Source organism: Ammodytes marinus (genome assembly GCF_949987685.1).
Source record: "Ammodytes marinus genome assembly, chromosome: 21".
NCBI classification, from domain to species: Eukaryota; Metazoa; Chordata; class Actinopteri; order Uranoscopiformes; family Ammodytidae; genus Ammodytes; species Ammodytes marinus.
Window position 1 is genome coordinate 8626547 of NC_137225.1, and position 17296 is coordinate 8643842.

The following is a 17296-nucleotide window of genomic DNA, read 5'->3' on the forward strand; positions in this document are numbered from 1 at the left end:
TTGTTTCTGAGGAAAATAGATCATGGGAGTTGGACCCCTGGACTGGTGTGGAGTGATATACATTATTCATCTTTTACACTTGCAGCAATACTTTTAAAGACACGTGAAAGTGCTTTAAAATGGGAAGTTTTATTGTTGACCTCGGTAAGACTAAGTGCTCCTATTCACATTTAGTACATATGTTACTTGGTTTAGTATTGGGTCAGTCCATCCTCAGTGTGTCTATCAAGGAATACAGCATGCACTGTAATACAGCAGGGAAGGAAAGTGAAAAAAGATTGGAAAACTGGCACTTTGTGAAAATGAATCTCTCCGGGACATCTTAACCTTGGCATTAACTCAGACAGACTCAGGTTCCCTCAGTCAGCTGCTTGTACCACAAACAGGAGGGGCCACTTTAGGCCCACAGGGATCCCAACAGTCAGTTTGAGATATATCTCTTTCCTTAGTCACCATCTTTAATAACTGAATTTTCGACCTCTACCATCTCAGTCCATTGTTCCCTACTACTGCGCGACTACCGTATTGACAGTGACAAACAATATTATTAAATGTTATTCAATCCAATCAAAAGCGTATGCGAGTGAAAGCAACTGTGAGGAAATTGAATGAGTCACTCCATTTGCTGCCCGCATGCCACAGCGATGTTAATATATTCCAAATGTATTTCTCTCTCTCTCTCTCTCTCGCTCTCCTCAGTTTGTTATTGCTCACATATGAGTAGTGTACATCTGAGCACTCAATCTGCCACAGCCCCTGGAGAGCACAGCTTCCCTTACACTGAGCGATGCTTTTCATTAAACCCTACAGGAACCCTGTCGCCTGCATGTTGGGCCAGTTTATATCCAGGTCATCAATAATCATTTCAACAACGCCGATGTGTGTTGTTGCTCTGTGCTCATGTTTGGGGATGGTCTGTGTCTCTGAACTTTTGGTGGAAAGGGGGCCTGGCACTTATCATTTTAAACCAGCACACGTTTTTTTAGCTGATCTCGCTCACATGGTGACGGTAGCTTCAAAAAACAAAAACACTAGAGCCAACAAGAGCCACGGTGTTTACTCTAAACATGTTTTTCTTTAAAGTCCCCTTCACTTTTGGTGAAACGGCTGTTTTCGCATTTGTCTGCTGAATAAGGGAAAGTTTCTCTGTGCTCACATTAAATCTGACTTGTGTACACATAAGCAGGATTTTGTGACATCATCCAAGTCACTCAAAATAAATATTTGCAGGAGTTGGAGTTTCAACAATTTGAACTAATACCAAAATCCTAAGACATGAACACGTATTCAAAGCAGAGTACTTTTATATGTATTTAACATAGCTGGAGGGAATCTTTTAGTTTCAGTAGAAAAACTTATTTCAATCTCCTCACCGAGGCCTTTACACCTCCTTACCTCCTTATGTTACAGTTTTTTTTCCGACTGTTTAATGGTGGAGCCAGTCAAAACAAACAAACTATTGCTCAATGCACCTCTTTCAAACAAAATTTATACTGTTCATAAAATGCTGCCAAATTATTTTAGCCAACCTCATCTCATCTCAAGCTGGGTTATATATTATATTGTAAAATAGAAAAGTAAAAAAAAAAACATAGTTATTTCATCATCATAAGGTTTATTTATTTCATAATTCATCACAACATAGTCTGGAATAAAAATCATCTTTTAACATAGTGGGCCATAAACAAAAGACATAAACACACAGGTGAAAGCAGTCCTATAGACGGAAAGCTTGGCTTATGTTCCTTTCCCTCTCCATTTCCTCAACTCCGCAGTGCAACTTTATAGTCATTACAACTGCTCTGAAGTCTCAATCACAGTTTTACATGATAATACCTGTTTTATTTCATTGCTATTTTCATAATCCCTCCCTTCTTTTCTCCTGACTCACATTCATTCTGATAAAATAAAAATATCTCTCTTGGCTCACGCTCACTGTGTATTTCATCTCCTCTTTGATTTCCTTTCAGAACTCTCTGCGTAACCCATGCACTGCATTAGCATTAGATGTGGCAAGTTGACAACCGTACCTTTATGGCAGAACAATTTCATTTTCCGACCCATTGTGTGCTTTGTCAAATAGCAGCAGGGCACTGGACTCAGCCAGCCCTTTCACACCTCCTGCTGCTTCAGGATCCACTACAGGAATACTTGAAGGCAGTCTGGTCCTGCTGGGTCCTATAGAGGCAGGTTTTCAGGGCCAGGTTGGTCATTTTGCTGAAGTGTCCTCTTGCAGTAACACCGCTAGTGGTCCGGGACACTGGCGTCCAGAAGACAAATATTATTTGTGCCTTGGCAAGAGGTCACCAGAGTAAACTACTCCTATTCTAAGTACCTTTGGTGTACTTCCTGGTTGGAGCATCAGGGGTTGCTGGGTTACCTTCTGTTAGAGGAACGAACCTGGTGTCTCATCCAACCCGTTGGTGCTGAAGGAGAGAGTTGGAGAGAGAAAAATAGATAAAAAGGCAGTGAGAAAAATGATGTTGTCTTTGTGTGTACTGGAGTTTGTTGGAGTCAGTTAAGACCTTTGACACTCACAGCGGGGTTCACCTGGTTGTCTGGGGTTACTGGCGCTGCTACCAAAGGAAGACTGGAAGTTATGGATGGTCTCCTGGAGGATCTGCCTCTCTCGGCCCTGATGACAGCCAACAACGGTCGTTAACATTGAGTTAACATTAACAACATTTAGTTAACAGTTAACTGCTCCAGGCAAAAATGCTTTTCTCAAATATGGTGCCCCTTTCTTAAGTTGTTCCTTTAATAAATGTCCATCCTTGTTTAAAGTGATTCTACCTATCTCTGCTATGTGACAATGGTAAACGTTTGTTATGATATAATGTTGGGTTGTACTGTGGAAAACTGGAAGTGGAAAAAAAAAAGTATCACTTAAGCCCAAAGTTTCCTGGAAAGACACCACAGGAAGCAAAGTTTCCTTAGAGAAACATAAACAATGTTTAACCAAATGCACCTTTCCAGCATTCAGCTCTGATATGGCCGCCAAGATCTGTTGTCTGGGTCCGTCTGTTTTAATGCCCAGCTCCTTCAGGTCTCCATCTGTTAGAGTCAGGAATGCCTCCATGTCCACCTACAAGAAGAGAAAAACAGAAAAGCCTTGATTGAAAACATCTGCAATACATTCAACATGAACAATTTCCTATGTTTAACATTCGATCCAAACTTTTCGGTCCATGCAGTTCAGTGCTGCAGAACTCATGAATCAAGACTTATTGAAACAAAGGAAAATGCTTCGGAATTTCCATTAATATTTCTCATTGACATAAAAGACAGAATACCTCTTGTTCCTCAAATATGGGCTGATATTTCTCCAGGGACAGTTTCTTCAGTATACTGGACAGCTCATCTGAAAAAGACAAAAAGAAACATAGAAGATTATGCAGGGAAAGTGATCAAATTGATTTAGTTTGTGCGATTTCATGTCTGTGGATTTTTTTTTAATGTCAAGGTTCAGGTTCCAAACATAAGACCACCTTTCGGGCTGTGCATATGGTAGAGCTGGGCTATACGGCTAAAACGTCTCTCGGACAGGACATGAAACCATCAAATAAACTTTCAGGTGTCAACACCAATAAAAGAAAAAGCATTAATAAGTATTATGAATGATTGAGCACATCTATGAACAGTGTTTTCCCGCTGTCTCCTAAACATGAAGAACTTATCTAAAATCTTGAATAAATGTAGAATTCACCCTGGTGCCAAGGCATACAGAACATTGATTTCAGTTTATGATGAATAATTTCACATGGCATCACCTTCATCAGTTATGGTTCCACTGCTGGAGCCTCCGCTGCTCTTGGAGCGCGGATGGGAGGAGGCTGAGGACAGAGAGTCCCCGGGCCCAGTGGGAGGCTTGGGCGTGGGGGAAGGAGACGGGGTCAGCGTGGGCGACGTGCTCTTTGAGGTGGAGGAATTCCCTGACTGAGGTCTCTTCTTCAACTCCATCTTCTACAAAAGGAAAAATGGCGGACAGAAGCACCAGTTCACCACAGGCTCTTCCTTAACTTTGATTTGTTTTACATGCATATATCCAGTGTTGCCACAGTTACTTTGAAAAAGTAATCCGATTACTGATTACTAGTTACTCCTTGAAATAGTAACTTGGTTACTTTACTGATTACTTGATGTTAAAAGTAACTAAGTTAGATTACAAGTTACTTTAAACGTTACTTTACAGGTTTTGAAACCCATATATCTCAATTTAAAACATGCACATATTAAGAATCATTGAAAATATATAAAATAAAGCTTGTAGGCTAGTAGCCAATAGGCATACTGTTTTCAAAATAATAAAAATTATGGTTTGAAAAATGTAATAAAAAAAAACCTTTTTCCCCCCATGAAAATAAATGCATTCCTCCAAAGTGCAAAGACAGTAGCAGTGTCTTTAAACTTAACGTGATTGGCCCTTCACTCTCATGCATTAATTTGACTTTTCTCTACGATGTCTCATGTGTTGATAGACTGGGTGTGTGCGGCCACCGGTCGCCACGTGACTATAAGTTTCCAAGTTTTAAACACTATCTCTTCAACGTCACCGTACCCGAATCCTAAATATCCCCATAGCAGACGCTATATTTCATGGGGGGGGGAACGTTTGTTTTGCGCCACAGTTCAGCTTAGACTCGGCCGTAATGCTACTGCACACACACACACACACACACACACACACACACACACACACAGACACACACGCTGCATGTCAGAGACGAGGGGCGCTACCAAAAAGACGAGAGGAGCGGTTGGAGCAGTTGGAGCGTTTAGAGACACATGCGCGCACATTTATTTACATTAAATCGCAATCGCAGTCATTTGTGCATTTATGTAAAATGTTTCACTAAGGAAAATGACAGAAAAAGTAACGCACAGTGACTTTGATGAGTAACTTTAATCTGATTACTGGTTTGGAGATAGTAACGCGTTAGATTACTCGTTACTGAAAAAAGAGGTCCGATGCCGGTAACGCGTTACTAAGTAACGCGTTACCGGCATCACTGCATATATCAAGTAACGACACAAAGGAAACACATACCCTTCTGGAGTGCATGTCTGAAGCCACCAGGCTGGTGTGAGAGTGGATGTCAGGGAGGCTGATATCAGGCTGCTGTGGTGGGCCGGGTGCTGGGGGCGGCAGTGAGGGTTGGTTCTGTGTCTGGCTGTTGTGTTTCTCTGGAGCTGGGGCCTTCACATCCATCAGACCGGCCGCTCGCTTCCTTTGGGCTGCTATCTGGGAAAGAACGCTGTCTGCACTGCCCCCTGGTGGCACAAAGAGGTAGTAAAGGTATGAAACCTGGTTGCTGATGTTCCAATTGTGTCAGAGTATGTTTAGTATGTGTTTAATGTCAAACCTGAACGATTGTGGTCCCGGTTTATCCCTGCCACTCCATTGGAGCCTCCAGAGGAGTGTGGGGAGTGGTAGTGACCAGAGTTTGATGGAGAGGTGGAGGACGGTCCCTTGGAGATGCTGGGAAACTTAATGGACCTGCTCACCACACGACTGATAGATGTCTGACGTATATAAAGGAGAAAGCAGGAAAAATGAAATTAACAAAGGAATGATGACACACATACAGACAGGTTTGGCAGCACAACACAAAGACACTCACAATATCAGAGTTCCCGCTGCTGTTCAGTTTCCTCTGGGGTGGCATGGGCAGACGGGGCGCCTCGCTCTTTCCCTCCCTGAGGAGACGAGAGCGGTCCGAGTTCCACGGTTCAAAATTGGACGGAGGCAGGAAGGGAGGGATCACAGCTTTGAGCTTGTCGTTGGGCAGTCGAGTCAACGGCGCACCACTTCTAAGCTAAAGGAAATGGAAAACATAGTATAAAATCAATAACTATAACTTGTTTTCATTTGCTTCATACAGCACCCTAAACCTGTTACTGGTTATATATTACACAAGCCAAACATGGTAACTTTCTGACATCCTATATCCCCTCCTAACAACATTGCCCAAGCAAGAAGAAATGCACAATGACAACAACATAGTTTGCATCAAATCAAACACTCCTACCATAGTGGTTATAAGAAAGTCCTCTTTCTCTGACGATGTCCTGCAAAGACCTGTAAAAAGAACAAAGCTCACATTTACACTTTCTCTCCACATCTTATAACATACCGCTTCATTACAACATCTTTCTGAATTCAATGACTGACATGCACAACATTCAGACTCAGTGGCTCTCTCTCTAGAGCTAAGGATTATGTATCCAAGTTATTTTCCACATAGAAGTTCCCCTTCAAGCTAAACATGTGATGTGTTAAAAGACGGCAGTAATTGCGCTCTGAAGATGACAATGAAACTGGATGTGTCTCACCGTTGTCTTTGCTCTTGACGGCCCAGGCGGTGCTGATGTCACTCCCTCCCAGGACAGGAGTTGGTGCCAGCGCTCCGTTGGACACAGCGGCAGACTTCCTATCCGCCTTCATCGTGGCATCCAATGGGGTTTCAGCATCGTCTGGAAACGGAGCCAGTCGATTGGACGAGAGGCCGTGCCTCAGGGTGTGAGTCAACTTCAGCCGACGGAACCGATTTGACATCCGACTCCACCAGGACTAGAAAGGGGAGGAGTCAAACATGTGAGCATCATGTGGTAGCTTTTTATTACTCATCATCCAGTCATTATTATTATTATATCATTATGATTGTATAATATGCTGTTTTAAATAACATTTAAGTAACAGGATTTTACTTCTCCTTTACCTTAAGGCCTCCCTTGTCGTCAGGTGGCACAGGGACGTTGTTTAGGGACTGTCTGCTTTTGGAGCGCGTGATTAAGGCTCTGCCACGGTGCTTGGACTTGTCCTTGTCTACTTGCATACACACCGACGCTAACAAACGCACCAACTCTGTGTCTGAGAAAAATTCAAAGAAGAGAGAGAAACGATATAAGGTTTGACTAAGTGAAAGGACTTAAAAATCATCACAGAGACTACCTAGCGTGGACGGGGTCCAATGTTTATGTCGATTTGTATTGAAGGTATAAATGATTATGATTAAAGGTCAAATGTCCATAAATAGTGAAAAAACTTTACATAGAGCACATTGACACATTTAAACTGCTTGATTGCACATTTTCCCAAATGGTTCAAAGTGCTGATGATGGTGTACCTGGGTCATTCAGCAACATAACCAAATCAAAGGCTGTGTATCCATTCTTAGCTCGAAGGTTGACGTCAGCCCCTTGGCTCAACAGGTACTTAACAATGTCTTTATTACTGGAGGGGGAGGGAGAGGGTAAACAAAAGAAAGAGCAGGAAAGCATTGACCATCATTTCAGTATACATAGTTTTTGTAAAATACTACATTATCCAAAGACATTATAACCCAGGATTGAATTAATTTGAGGCCTGAGATAAAACCCCACTAAATCAACAATATTATCATAATAAACCAGGAGCCTCTTCTTACCCATGATAGGTGGCCTGCATTAAAGCGGTCCACCCATGGACACCATCTTGTTTGTCTATTTCGGCATTCTTCTCCACCATCAGCTGCACTACCTCTAACTGACCGCTCACTGCTGCCATCATGAGAGGCGACGCTCCCTCCTGATTGGACGAATTCACCTGAGTAGGATCCTCCTCCAAGATCTCTTTGACTAGCTGGGAATTGCCTGAGTCAACATACACACACACACACACACACACACACACACACACACATAAATATGCAGATGTACAGACGTAACTGATAAAAACAACGTTATCGCCTGTTCATCTTACAACCAAAACACGATTTACATTTTGTATTCAAAATAACTCACCCAACTTGAGCGCGCTGAACACGTCTGGTCTTCTTCTCTCATCGTCTGTGAAGAACAGAGAGACACTGAGAACAGAAGAGAATTCTTACATGCTCTGAAACAACAGTCCAACTTGGCCAGACTCCACATAGCTCAGCATCATCTCTGTGGCTGGGTTAAGTAAACAGATATTAATCACTAGGGCTGCTCAGGAAAACATGCAATGTGTGATACCACTGTTGAATATTTTGACGATATCACTTGCAATAAATAAACTAATTCTTCAATACACAGTGTTAATGTCTTTCTGCTTTGACTGCACTGCCAACATAGACTCCACACAGTGAAGAGCCTATGCAGACACTGAACACTGCATAATGCTGTGCAGAAGAGCTGTGCTAAAAGCTGAATGACTTGCGAGAAGAGCAATAAAACATCAAAGAGGCTGAGGGCTTCCACCATTGGTTTCACTCTCACATCAGTGTTAATTGCAGCGCAAAGCAGCTGGATTCTAGCTGTGGCAACACACAGAGGTAGGGATGGGTTGTCATTACTGCCAAACACGATTCAATTGCAAAATGACATAAAAAGCATATTCTTCTATAATAATGTTGCCACAGAAGCAGCAATACATGTCAAAGTTGGAGAGAAACACACACAACTGGACTGGATAAAAAAATCATCATGCCAATAAATCAAATATGACATGAAACAGACAGGGGAGCGTTACCGGTCAGTGGTCGGACCGTGGTGATGGAGTCCAGGTAGGCCTTGATGTCTCTCTCTTTAAGCTGCATGGCCAGTTCAAAGGCCGTCTTGGACAGAACGTTGACTCTGTCTGGGTCAGCTCCACGCTCCACCAGCTGCTGAGCCACGGCCACCTTCAAAAACACACACACACACACACACACACACACACACACACACACACACACACAGCTTCATCTGTCAGCTGCTGAAACTGTGTTTAAAACCAACTCATGTACCAAGATGTAGAAAAGTGTTGTGGTGCATGCTATCTATTCATCCATCAATTTACCACACCTTCCCACTGAGGGTGGCCACCATCAGTGGCCCCCAGCCAGTGGTCTTCTGGGAGAAGTTGACATCGGAGCCCCACTCTAGCAGCACACGCACCGTGGCCTCGTAGCCGTGCTGAGAGGCCACCATCAGGGCAATGATGTCCATGAACTCTCTGCCAACTCCTGGACAGCCTTCAACACCTCCAAAACCAGACGAACTGTGTAAAAAGAGGGACAGGGCCACACCAGTTTAAGGATTAACAATTGCTGTGACCTATCTCTCAATAGGTTGTTTTATTTCATTGTATTTGGGGCTTTTTTAATGCTTTATTTGTAGTGCAGAGATAAAGAGATGAAATGGGGCCGGGAGGGGAATGACATTAATATTCGGATTCAAACCGGGTCTGCTGTGAGGCCTAGCCTCTAACCACTACACCACGAGCGCGCCAGCCCATTATGTTATTGAAAGTTATATTTGTTGTTATATTTATACCCATCTGATAAACAACTCAAACCTGCAGCTGTTGTTGTTGTTGCCGTTGGAGACTGTCTCTGCAGCAACAGCCAGGTGATCATAGTCATCTGCGTAGGCCCCGCTCTCCAGCAGCAGCTTGACTACATGAGTGTGTCCCCCGCGGGCCGCCATAGTCAGCACACTGGCTCCTAGCCTGTTGCGTCCGTTGATCTCTGCCCCATTCTCCAACAGGATGTGGGCAACAGTCAGGTGACCGAACCTGGGTGTAGAATGAGAGACATAAAGAAAGAGATGGAGACTAAAGTATCTATGTTCAATGGATTAAAACAGTTCATCAAGGATGTTATAAAGGAATTAGAATACAGTTGTCTTAGAAAGATGACTCAACTTTCCTATGTCTCTAGATAATGACAATTGCAAGAAAATGCCCAGCCAATTTGACATAAGCATAAAAACATTCAAGTTTAAAGATTTCTCAAAGGTTGTCAAAGTTTCATAAAACTGACAGTCACGCTATTCTGATTCAATCAACTCTAACATACCTTGTGTTGAAACAGAGGACCTGAGAAATATGATTTCATTATTGAAAACAACATGGAGTTGCAACACCAAACTCCATGCAAGACTCTGGCAATTGCTTGGCACAAGTTTGCATAGCAGTTATAACCTATTACACACTTTTAAACATTGTTTTATTTTAAAGTATATGAACAAACCTTCTCTATACTGTCACAACAATACCCACTGCTAGTAAATGACTGCCGGGGTGTTATGGTAGGAAAAGTTTGTGGTACACTGAGAAAGCCAAGTTATTTTTTCACTGCAGTGTAGTGTTTCTATTGGACAGTTTGAAGAGTGGCTGTTGACAATTCTTTCGTTGTATTGTGAAATAATTCAGGAAGGGACACATAAAATAGACAGACTATTGAATGGAATTTGGTGTCGATCTCTTCTTAATACATTAGCCTAGTAACATTGTGCAATATATGAGCCCCAGCAGCCCCACCTAGCAGCCTGCATCAGCGGGGTCCAGCCGTAGTTGTTGCGGCTGTCCACCGAGGCCCCCTTTCGTAGCAAGAACCGGACCAGGTTCTCGTGACCGCTGGCCGAGGCAAACTGCAATGCGGTGTTCCCCTCCTCGTCCGTGCAGTCCACCGGCACCAGAGACAATATGTCTGCGGTGTTGCACTCGGACCCAGCCTCTGACCGCAGCCTGCTCTGACGCCCGGAGTCTTTAGGGGCTCCGGGCTCCAGGATGCCCCTGGCGGTTTCATAGTCCCCCTCGTCGCAGGCACGGAAAAGCAGCAGCGAATTAGCGGGGACACCGAACATCATCTCCTCATTTAAAGTGTTCTTACTCCGTCTCCATATTCAAAGCGCCAGGTAGTTTCTTCGACGATAGCGGTCCAAAACTTTTCCTCTGTCACTTGGCGGCGGCCTGTGTTTGGAAATCATGACGCACAGTGAAATAAAGTTCACTCTTCATGTCACGGACTACTCTTCTTTTTCGCAGACACAAAACCTTGGGAAATGTCCAAAAAAAATCACAGTTAAAACACTTCATGGATATCCTGATGAGTTTCGACAAACAACTTTCTGGCAACACCGGCCCCGGTTCTTCCCCGGTTCCGTTACTTGTTAGGAAATCAGACCCGCATCAATAAATACAACAGAATATATAACTTCCGCTTTCATCTTTCAAAATAAAACGCTTAATTGTTTAGGTCCCTGTTGGCCTACTGAGGAAAGCTTACTTACTGCTACTAGCCTTTATTAAAATCGTTAATAAATATATACCCTCTGATTTTATAGACTAAAGATACAACCAACATCATCTTAAATGTACATTGTTAGGTAATAATGTGAACTTATTCATCGAGTAATTAAGGTTTTATCTGTTGTATAGGTTTGTAAATATTGTATCTCACTTCATTTCACTTTATAAGGAGGACCACAACTGACTGAATTAAAAATAAATAGAGAAATTGGCTACATGAAAGACTCAATCAATTAAATGATATTAGGCCTACATCAAATGCATATTCAATAAAAAGAAATGTATGTATTTATGATAACAAAGGCCTATTGATATTTATTTTTAAACGTCTCTCTGTATTTGGTTAACCATATGTTAATACCACATTTGTTTACTTTCACACTTCATTTTCCATTCTATTAAGAAAACAAATCATTTTCAAATGTGTTTATTTATTTATGCTGCTGATTGATACACGAATAAATGCATTTAAAAATTAATAGGTAACTAAACAGAATGGAAAATGATGTAATAAAGTAAATACATTTAGGTATAAATGAAAAGAAAAAACTAAATACAGAGAGAAATGTAAATGTATCTTCATCTTGTCATGTAGGCCTATTTATGGTGCATTTGGTGGCATATTAGTTCATGTACTGAGTTATTTATTCATGAAGCCGATTTATGTATTTATTTAATATTATGTCAGTTACGGTCAAAGACTGTATAAAAAAAACAGAACGGTCCCAGTCCTCCATATTGAAACTGGTGGTGGGAAACGTTTAGCGTTTGCTGCCCTCCTGTGGTCATAGTCAAACACTGCAACACTACAACATATTCAATATTCAAGTATAGCCACCAGACGTCGCTGTTGGTTATGTGCTAGTCAAATATACGTACAGAAGAAGTGTCAGACACCCGGATGAACAGTACATAGCCAGGAAACTGGCCCCTCTTCGTTCTTTCCGTCAAGAGCTGAGCACGTTTGGTCTGCTGTTCCTGGCTCACCGCTGTTCGCTTGAATTTCTCCCGAATACGTCGGTCAGGAATAATCAAAATGGTATGTATTGATTGAATACTATAGTTACTGTCCTATATGAAGCTTACATTTGCGTTATTTCGTGTTTGGGTGGCATTACTTGCACATCGTAATTGTAAGGAGTTCCGTTGGCTCGCGCCCACAGCTTGGGTCGAGTGAAAGAAAGGTCCCGCCACAAGTCCCCCACAATCTGGACTACTTGATGATTTCAGACATATTTTAAATTCGATAGAACAGGAAACCAAACATATCCTATATCTTTATGACACACTTTATAATTCGGCATATTTAAATTGCGGAATTTGCTTGGTTTATTTTATGTATTTTATTATCAAAGCTAGCTTCGGGACAATAGACTGTTGACCCTAAATTAGCTCGCTTATGCGCCGTTTATACGGCTTCTTTGACAGCTGCGTTAAAGAATTGGCGTGGAAAGTTATCCAGTACTAAGACCTGGACACCGTTGTCACGAAAGCACGTTTACTTTCTGAATAAATGGTTCATTTCAGTATTAGGCGCTCCACGTGCTAAATAGCAGATGCTTAGTTCAGGTGCACCACGTAAATGTCGGACGGCTTATGCCTCGTTTCCACCGAGTAGAGCGGGTCGGGTCGGAGCGGTTCGGTCCGGGTAGTTTGGCTTTTCATTTGCCAAAAGTTGGGTAGGGTACGGTTTAAGCGCACCTAACCGCTCTGAGCCGCTCCCGATCTCAGTACTCCTCCGTAGGGGTACTAGCGGCCTGAAAGCGGGCCGAAAATGCATGAGAAGGCGGAGCTACACACTGCCGTCATTTGATTGGTCGAAAGAATCATTTCCGCCATGTGTAGATCTCGGCAAGAGTGAAGAGAGTCTTGTGTTTTGGCGAAAATGTGAGCACAGCTCTGTTTATTGTGTGGTGTTTTTCCTCGTCAATAAATTAATCAGTTGGTTACACTGTGTCCCATAGTCACGTAGCTGCTGCAGCCAGCACTGTTCGCTCACTGTCTCTATGAGTTGCGCCGAGCGGTCTCTGTGTGTTTACGCCATAGATAGTAGTAAAATACACGCTCACAACAACACGGGGGGAATACATAAAGAAGCGGCTGGTTTGAATCATCTCCGCCGTTTGTTGTCACCTCGGCTAGAGTGAAGAGAGTTTTGGCGAAAATGTGAGCGCGGCACTGTTTATTGTGTGGTGTTTTTCCTCGTCATTAAATGAATCAGTTGGCTACACTGTGTCCCACTGCTACGATGTCACGTAGCTGCCGCAGCCAGTGCTGTTCGCTCACTGTCTCTATCAGTTGCACCGAGCCGTCTCTGTGCTCACAACACGGGGGGAATAAATAAAGAAGCGGCTGGTTTGACCAAGCAAAAACAAGAGACCGCTGGCTTGACCACAGTTGTTCCCACAGCCCGATAGTTTGACCCACATTCTGGCGTCGGCTATCGCAGTCCAGCCTAAACCCCGCCCTACCAGTAAGGGTAGGGTCGGCGGTGGAAACAACACCGAGATTCTTAAAAGTGAGCTGTCCCGCTCTGAGCCGCTCCGATCCGACCCGCTCTACTCGGTGGAAACGAGGCATTAGTTCACAAAGAAACCCTTAGAAGGAATTTTTCAATTGTTCTGAAATTTCGAATGTGTTCTAAAATGGTTATTGTGAATTGCATTTCACTCAATAGAAAAGTGATTTCACGTTAACTAGTTTTCACTAATAATTTCACTTGACTGATTTAGATTTTGTAAACAAATGTGCATACCTTTTACAATAACTTATTTTGTTTCCCCACTCAGGCTTTCAAGGACACTGGTAAGGCACCGGTTGAGACCGAGGTTGCCATCCATCGCATCCGCATCACCCTCACCAGCCGCAACGTCAAATCTCTGGAGAAGGGTTAGTATTCTCTAGAATATTTTGCATTTATTGGAACACAGACTTGAGCGATGAGGATAAAATTCCACCCGATGAACCCTGACGAATTATACGCTATTCTGAGCCATAACTTTAAAAATATCATGAATTTATTGCTGGTTTCTTGTGTTTATAAAGTCTTTTTTTTTTTTTATAATCCCAGTCTGCGCAGACTTGATCCGTGGGGCTAAGGAGAAGAACCTGAAGGTGAAGGGACCAGTCCGCATGCCAACCAAGGTACAATGCCTCTTGTTTTTTGTACAGTATAAATAAGACATGGATTTGTATTATGCAGTTTGAAGTAAATTGTTCAAGGACATGTAATTGGTACACATGCTTCCTCTATTTTGTTGTACTTTCCCCTCCATATTTTATATCTCCCATCATTCACTTACAATTGGACACATGAGATCTAGGTAACACATCAACAAGGTGCTGGAAGCAAAAGTTGTAAAAGTTAAAAAAAACACTTGTCCTCTTTGCAAAGTGTTCTCAGGCATTCACCAGAGCATATAGGGAACATTTAGACGAGTTGAAACATTCATTATGTTAAATAGTGAACTCCGCTCAAGAGTACTGATTTTTTTATTAAAAATTGAAACAATTATTGCATTTTAAAGGTAGTTGGATAGCATTTTTACAAATATTGGTATTCAAGTGTAAGATGACAACACTTAAACAGGACTTGACAGGTTATTCTGGTACCCCCCCCCCCCCCCCCATGGGTTGTTGTGAATTGGAGCTAAAATCTGATGTTTTTTCCCTCCAGACTCTGCGTATCACCACCAGGAAAACTCCCTGTGGTGAGGGATCCAAAACCTGGGATCGCTTCCAGATGAGGATCCACAAGCGCCTGATTGATCTGCACAGCCCATCTGAAATTGTCAAGCAGATCACCTCCATCAGCATCGAACCCGGTGTAGAGGTGGAAGTTACCATCGCAGACGCATAAGTGATGAAACTGTTCAATAAAGAACTGAAAGAGGAAACTGATGTAGTCTTCATGTGCGATGCATTTTTACACTTTAAAATGTACACTACCAAAAGCACAAGTTACCCTAAAGGGCAGTTTGTGGGGCACATTTCAAATGACCAGTAAACAGAATTGGTCAAGTTTGTTCCTGCAGGGAGTTAAGGGAACATTTCGTAACTTTAATTGACGGCAGATATCCTTCAAAGTGAGTCCTAGTCTAAACAATTTCACATTATGGTGATAAACTTTGGCAACATCTGCACGCATCCAATCCCAACTCAATAAAATCACTGCTAATTTAATGCTATTAAGCAGTTCGGTAAACCCATTATGCATCTTGAATATTTTTCTGTTCACAGCAATAGGATCCTTAGAATTGTTTAAGGTGACATCAGAGCAGATGTGCTAAATTGGATGTCTGCCCATATTGGATGTGCAAACTTGTAATTAAAATTTCAAACAGGAGTTCATACAAGATATCTAAAATTACAATCCATTAGCTTTTTCACGGTCCAGTTTTCTAATAGAAAACTTATTAATTTATAAGATGTTGCCACTATCGGAAGTAAAATGCTGATGTGATAATACTGGGAAAGTCCAGCTTTTAAATTTCTACCATTTTGATTTTGTAAGTTTCTCCAAACTGAGGAAGGATTTCAATCAAGGTTGACATGACATTATACCAAGTAAGACATGTCATGTTTTAATGTTGTATGGTCTAAGTGTGAAAAAATGCATTGCATTTGTTAGCAAAGAAAGGGGTAGTAGTTACATGTTTGACCAAATAGGTAATTACACTCAATTCACAGGAATCCCAATAGACTTATCTCTGACTTTGTAGGGCTGGTAAAATATTTGAAGCCCCATCCACACCAATCAGAAGAAAAACTACAACCATTTGTATTTTCACATTTGCCCCTGGGGTCTTCGAAACCCAAAAAGGAAGTGGCGTGTCCTTTTCTGTAGCAACCTACTGAGACAGCTCCTTGGTTCAAACTCATGTAAAAGGCAATTGTCATAGTGATAATTTGTTTAAAATGAAAACCATTTATTTAGTCAATTTAATACTAATATTTCATAGAGAATTCATTCATTTAGTTCACAGTGGAAACAGAAATGCAGCCTGGCATCTTATCCCAACAACTTACATTTTATTTGAAAGAAAATAGCAATGCAAACAAAACAAAACAAAATAAACTGTTATATTTTAATGTGGAAATTCTAATAATGCTGCAATGCAATTTTGGACTGAAATTGCAACAATTTCATGGTTATTCAATAGTTTTGGCCAATGCATTTTTAAATGAACAGTTAAACCATATTATATAAGCCTTTTTTAAATAAATGTGGCTTTAATAAGCTATGAATTTAGTTAAAATGTGTGTATTTCAGTTTTTGTAGGGTTAACCCTAACTTTTTATAAGACGGTCAAACATGTATAGTTTGTGTGTACACATGGTCTGGAAATTAAAGAAAAATCTCAGGATACAAAGAAATTCAGGTACGAAAATATTGATAAATCACCGATTTGTGCGTGAAACGTGTGGTTTAAGAACAAATCTATGCATACACACTGTTAGTAAATGAGGACCATTGTGTCCATTGTTCACTTTTCTCAAGCATTTAAGAAGGAAATGTGTACAAAAACAGTCAAACTAAATATTTCTTACCATTTCTTTGTTTTGTTTTTGACAATGTGAAAGTATATGTAATGTTGAATGTCTTGTTTTGTTTTATATTTTGTGTGGACCCCAGGAAGAATTAGTTGTTAATACAGTAATAGCTGGTGGGGATAAAAAATACAATTAAATAAATAAATGGTAGGCTATATGACTTACCAGCTCAGCCTTGAACAGGTGATGTATCTGTCCTCTCAAATGATTCCTGAAACCTGTTTGAATAAAAAAAAAAACTGATATATAACCTGCACAACTTTCACTCGTTGTTATAAAAGCTCTTGTCAGTTTTCCATCAGTGAATCAGTAAAATCAATGTTCAGCTTCACTCACTCCTCCAGGAAGGTTCTCGCTGTAAGCAGCCAGGTCTTCATTTCTCTGGCCGACAAATGGTCAGGAACTTGATCCTGCTGCTTCATGAGGATACACTGCCTCTGAATCATTTTCTGCAACACAGATTCAATAGAGAACAGTCTGAATCAGCTCAGATGCTATTGTATAACACAACATTATTCAATATAACATAAATATGAAAAGTGCACCTTTAATTTTGACAGTAACTCACCTCTCCCAGGTAGCAATGTTGCTCTTCATCCGAGAAAGAGTACGGCTAATGTTACCTTCTTTTATTTTGTTGTAAAATTTAAATTCAGTGGACCTTACCATCTTAACTTTGCCGACGTTCGGCTCCGCCTCAGCTCTGGT

General features: G+C 41.5%; 2 protein-coding genes across 3 annotated transcripts; one reads left to right on the top strand and one right to left on the bottom strand.

Annotated features, from left to right (window-relative positions):
• Window positions 1-1619: 1619 nt before the first annotated feature.
• On the bottom strand, window positions 1620-10877 carry anks6 (ankyrin repeat and sterile alpha motif domain containing 6). Of its 2 annotated transcripts, none has more exons than XM_080050310.1 (18): window positions 10265-10877; window positions 9299-9517; window positions 8806-9001; window positions 8492-8642; window positions 7783-7827; window positions 7428-7632; window positions 7128-7234; window positions 6720-6871; window positions 6334-6571; window positions 6030-6079; window positions 5622-5816; window positions 5364-5523; window positions 5048-5271; window positions 3771-3963; window positions 3294-3361; window positions 2969-3085; window positions 2551-2635; window positions 1620-2426 (listed from the first exon to the last, which is right to left on the bottom strand). In XM_080050310.1, exons 1-18 carry the CDS (start codon window positions 10591-10593, stop codon window positions 2377-2379), a joined length of 2784 nt encoding a protein of 927 aa, XP_079906436.1. In that variant the 5' UTR covers window positions 10594-10877; the 3' UTR covers window positions 1620-2376. The 2 variants fall into 2 exon arrangements, with proteins under 2 accessions (XP_079906436.1, XP_079906435.1); XM_080050309.1 differs by having other exon boundaries at window positions 2539-2635.
• A 1056-nt stretch (window positions 10878-11933) lies between these two features.
• rps20 (ribosomal protein S20) lies at window positions 11934-14935 on the top strand. The gene is made up of 4 exons (XM_080050492.1): window positions 11934-12074; window positions 13825-13924; window positions 14106-14179; window positions 14712-14935. Exons 1-4 carry the CDS (start codon window positions 12072-12074, stop codon window positions 14892-14894), a joined length of 360 nt encoding a protein of 119 aa, XP_079906618.1. The 5' UTR covers window positions 11934-12071; the 3' UTR covers window positions 14895-14935.
• Window positions 14936-17296: the final 2361 nt, after the last annotated feature.